The 5,000-nt window shown below is 51.0% G+C and overlaps 1 protein-coding gene across 2 annotated transcripts in view; it reads right to left on the reverse strand.

The window, feature by feature from the left end:
• Positions 1–5,000, reverse strand: part of LOC140359293 (dual specificity calcium/calmodulin-dependent 3',5'-cyclic nucleotide phosphodiesterase 1A-like) — a 268,008-nt gene that overhangs the window by 157,050 nt on the left and 105,958 nt on the right. For both annotated transcript variants that reach the window (XM_072444154.1, XM_072444153.1), the window contains exons 11-12: positions 1,058–1,178; positions 737–818 (exon numbers count right to left, since the gene is read on the reverse strand). In XM_072444154.1, coding sequence (XP_072300255.1) covers positions 737–818; positions 1,058–1,178 — 203 coding nt within the window. The remainder of the gene's footprint in view (positions 1–736; positions 819–1,057; positions 1,179–5,000) is intronic.

Raw genomic sequence — 5,000 nt, forward strand, 5'->3', positions numbered from 1 at the left:
GACCTCTCAGGATGTTCCAGAGCTCTACATGACCTCTCAGGGTGTTTCAGAGCTCTACATGACCTCTCAGGGTGTTTCAGAGCTCTACATGACCTCTCAGGATGTTCCAGAGCTCTACATGACCTCTCAGGGTGTTTCAGAGCTCTACATGACCTCTCAGGATGTTTCAGAGCTCTACATGACCTCTCAGGATGTTCCAGAGCTCTACATGACCTCTCAGGATGTTTCAGAGCTCTACATGACCTCTCAGGATGTTCCAGAGCTCTACATGACCTCTCAGGGTGTTTCAGAGCTCTACATGACCTCTCAGGGTGTTTCAGAGCTCTACATGACCTCTCAGGATGTTTCAGAGCTCTACATGACCTCTCAGGATGTTCCAGAGCTCTACATGACCTCTCAGGATGTTTCAGAGCTCTACATGACCTCTCAGGATGTTCCAGAGCTCTACATGACCTCTCAGGGTGTTTCAGAGCTCTACATGACCTCTCAGGGTGTTCCAGAGCTCTACATGACCTCTCAGGATGTTTCAGAGCTCTACATGACCTCTCAGGATGTTCCAGAGCTCTACATGACCTCTCAGGGTGTTTCAGAGCTCTACATGACCTCTCAGGGTGTTCCAGAGCTCTACATGACCTCTCAGGATGTTTCAGAGCTCTACATGACCTCTCAGGATGTTCCAGAGCTCTACATGACCTCTCAGGGTGTGTATGTGGAGCACACGTGTAGAGCACTGTACCGATCTGGGACTGGGCGATCATGGTGGCCTTCCGGTCGCACAGGGGGGAGAAGGGAAGCCCGAGCTGCATCTCTTTGTCTCCCTGAAACACAAATACAGCATTAACATATCAGGCCACGCCCACCACCGGGACCACAAGGACAAGCTGGTGCTCAGGCATTTAGAACAAGATGAGATGAGCACTCTATTTACTGAGTTATACTCTACTATGAAGTACTCAACCCGTGTTGCCATGTGTCATATGTATATAGTATATAGTATATAGTATATAGTATATAGGATGTTAGATGCAGGTGCAGGTGCAGGTTCAGGTGCAGGCACCTGTCTGAAGAACTCCTCCATGAGGCTGTGGGTCCAGCGGTAGTGCAGGGGCCACTCTCGGGCCGGGTGGCTGATGTCAGCGGCGTGAAGCACCAGGGACAGAACCTTCACTTTGTCCAGACTGTGCACATGTAAAACCACATGGTTACATAAGGATGACCCACCTGGTCCTGACCTCCTCCCTCTCTAAAGGACTCACCTGGTCCTGACCTCCTCCCTCTCTAAAGGACTCACCTGGTCCTGACCTCCTCCCTCTCTAAAGGACTCACCTGGTTCTGACCTCCTCCCTCTCTAAAGGACTCACCTGGTCCTGACCTGACCTCCTCCCTCTCTAAAGGACTCACCTGGTTCTGACCTCCTCCCTCTCTAAAGGACTCACCTGGTTCTGACCTCCTCCTCTCTAAAGGACTCACCTGGTTCTGACCTCCTCCTCTCTAAAGGACTCACCTGGTTCTGACCTCCTCCTCTCTAAAGGATCCTGAACTCCTCCTCTCTAAAGGACTCCTGACCTCCTCCTCTCTAAAGGACTCACCTGGTTCTGACCTCCTCCCTCTCTAAAGGACTCACCTGGTTCTGACCTCCTCCTCTCTAAAGGACTCACCTGGTTCTGACCTCCTCCTCTCTAAAGGATCCTGAACTCCTCCTCTCTAAAGGACTCACCTGTTTCTGACCTCCTCCTCTCTAAAAGACTCCTGACCTCCTCCTCTCTAAAGGACTCACCTGTTTCTGACCTCCTCCTCTCTAAAAGACTCCTGACCTCCTCCTCTCTAAAAGACTCCTGACCTCCTCCTCTCTAAAAGACTCCTGACCTCCTCCTCTCTAAAGGACTCACCTGTTTCTGACCTCCTCCTCTCTAAAAGACTCCTGACCTCCTCCTCTCTAAAAGACTCCTGACCTCCTCCTCTCTAAAAGACTCCTGACCTCCTCCTCTCTAAAGGACTCACCTGTTTCTGACCTCCTCCTCTCTAAAAGACTCCTGACCTCCTCCTCTCTAAAAGACTCCTGACCTCCTCCTCTCTAAAAGACTCCTGACCTCCTCCTCTCTAAATGACTCCTGACCTCCTCCTCTCTAAAGGACTCACCTGTTTCTGACCTCCTCCTCTCTAAAAGACTCCTGACCTCCTCCTCTCTAAAAGACTCCTGACCTCCTCCTCTCTAAAAGACTCCTGACCTCCTCCTCTCTAAAGGACTCACCTGGTTCTGACCTCCTCCCTCTCTAAAGGACTCACCTGGTTCTGACCTCCTCCCTCTCTAAAGGACTCACCTGGTTCTGACCTCCTCCCTCTCTAAAGGACTCACCTGGTTCTGACCTCCTCCTCTCTAAAGGACTCACCTGTTTCTGACCTCCTCCTCTCTAAAAGACTCCTGACCTCCTCCTCTCTAAAAGACTCTTGACCTCCTCCTCTCTAAAAGACTCCTGACCTCCTCCTCTCTAAATGACTCCTGACCTCCTCCTCTCTAAAGGACTCACCTGTTTCTGACCTCCTCCTCTCTAAAAGACTCCTGACCTCCTCCTCTCTAAAAGACTCCTGACCTCCTCCTCTCTAAAAGACTCCTGACCTCCTCCTCTCTAAAGGACTCCTGACCTCCTCCTCTCTAAAGGACTCACCTGTTTCTGACCTCCTCCTCTCTAAAAGACTCCTGACCTCCTCCTCTCTAAAAGACTCCTGACCTCCTCCTCTCTAAAAGACTCCTGACCTCCTCCTCTCTAAGGGACTCACCTGTTTCTGACCTCCTCCTCTCTAAAAGACTCCTGACCTCCTCCTCTCTAAAAGACTCCTGACCTCCTCCTCTCTAAAAGACTCCTGACCTCCTCCTCTCTAAATGACTCCTGACCTCCTCCTCTCTAAAGGACTCACCTGGTTCTGACCCCCTCCTCTCTAAAGGATCCTGAACTCCTCCTCTCTAAAGGACTCCTGACCTCCTCCTCTCTAAAGGACTCACCTGTTTCTGACCTCCTCCTCTCTAAAAGACTCCTGACCTCCTCCTCTCTAAAAGACTCCTGACCTCCTCCTCTCTAAAAGACTCCTGACCTCCTCCTCTCTAAATGACTCCTGACCTCCTCCTCTCTAAAGGACTCACCTGTTTCTGACCTCCTCCTCTCTAAAAGACTCCTGACCTCCTCCTCTCTAAAAGACTCCTGACCTCCTCCTCTCTAAAAGACTCCTGACCTCCTCCTCTCTAAAGGACTCCTGACCTCCTCCTCTCTAAAGGACTCACCTGTTTCTGACCTCCTCCTCTCTAAAAGACTCCTGACCTCCTCCTCTCTAAAAGACTCCTGACCTCCTCCTCTCTAAAAGACTCCTGACCTCCTCCTCTCTAAAGGACTCACCTGGTTCTGACCTCCTCCCTCTCTAAAGGACTCACCTGGTTCTGACCTCCTCCCTCTCTAAAGGACTCACCTGGTTCTGACCTCCTCCCTCTCTAAAGGACTCACCTGGTTCTGACCTCCTCCTCTCTAAAGGACTCACCTGTTTCTGACCTCCTCCTCTCTAAAAGACTCCTGACCTCCTCCTCTCTAAAAGACTCCTGACCTCCTCCTCTCTAAATGACTCCTGACCTCCTCCTCTCTAAAGGACTCACCTGTTTCTGACCTCCTCCTCTCTAAAAGACTCCTGACCTCCTCCTCTCTAAAAGACTCCTGACCTCCTCCTCTCTAAAAGACTCCTGACCTCCTCCTCTCTAAAAGACTCCTGACCTCCTCCTCTCTAAAAGACTCCTGACCTCCTCCTCTCTAAAAGACTCCTGACCTCCTCCTCTCTAAATGACTCCTGACCTCCTCCTCTCTAAAGGACTCACCTGGTTCTGACCTCCTCCCTCTCTAAAGGACTCACCTGGTTCTGACCTCCTCCCTCTCTAAAGGACTCACCTGGTTCTGACCTCCTCCTCTCTAAAGGACTCACCTGGTTCTGACCTCCTCCTCTCTAAAAGACTCCTGACCTCCTCCTCTCTAAAAGACTCCTGACCTCCTCCTCTCTAAATGACTCCTGACCTCCTCCTCTCTAAAGGACTCACCTGTTTCTGACCTCCTCCTCTCTAAAAGACTCCTGACCTCCTCCTCTCTAAAAGACTCCTGACCTCCTCCTCTCTAAAAGACTCCTGACCTCCTCCTCTCTAAAAGACTCCTGACCTCCTCCTCTCTAAAAGACTCCTGACCTCCTCCTCTCTAAATGACTCCTGACCTCCTCCTCTCTAAAGGACTCACCTGGTTCTGACCTCCTCCTCTCTAAAGGATCCTGAACTCCTCCTCTCTAAAGGACTCCTGACCTCCTCCTCTCTAAAGGACTCACCTGTTTCTGACCTCCTCCTCTCTAAAAGACTCCTGACCTCCTCCTCTCTAAAAGACTCCTGACCTCCTCCTCTCTAAAAGACTCCTGACCTCCTCCTCTCTAAATGACTCCTGACCTCCTCCTCTCTAAAGGACTCACTTGTTTCTGACCTCCTCCTCTCTAAAAGACTCCTGACCTCCTCCTCTCTAAAAGACTCCTGACCTCCTCCTCTCTAAAAGACTCCTGACCTCCTCCTCTCTAAAGGACTCACCTGGTTCTGACCTCCTCCCTCTCTAAAGGACTCACCTGGTTCTGACCTCCTCCCTCTCTAAAGGACTCACCTGGTTCTGACCTCCTCCCTCTCTAAAGGACTCACCTGGTTCTGACCTCCTCCTCTCTAAAGGACTCACCTGTTTCTGACCTCCTCCTCTCTAAAAGACTCCTGACCTCCTCCTCTCTAAAAGACTCCTGACCTCCTCCTCTCTAAAAGACTCCTGACCTCCTCCTCTCTAAATGACTCCTGACCTCCTCCTCTCTAAAGGACTCACCTGTTTCTGACCTCCTCCTCTCTAAAAGACTCCTGACCTCCTCCTCTCTAAAAGACTCCTGACCTCCTCCTCTCTAAAAGACTCCTGACCTCCTCCTCTCTAAAGGACTCACCTGGTTCTGATCTC

The sequence above is a fragment of the Eucyclogobius newberryi genome, unplaced genomic scaffold (assembly GCF_026437365.1).
Source record: "Eucyclogobius newberryi isolate DKJ021-1_F unplaced genomic scaffold, fEucNew1.0.hap1 SCAF_14, whole genome shotgun sequence".
Lineage (NCBI taxonomy): Eukaryota > Metazoa > Chordata > Actinopteri > Gobiiformes > Gobiidae > Eucyclogobius > Eucyclogobius newberryi.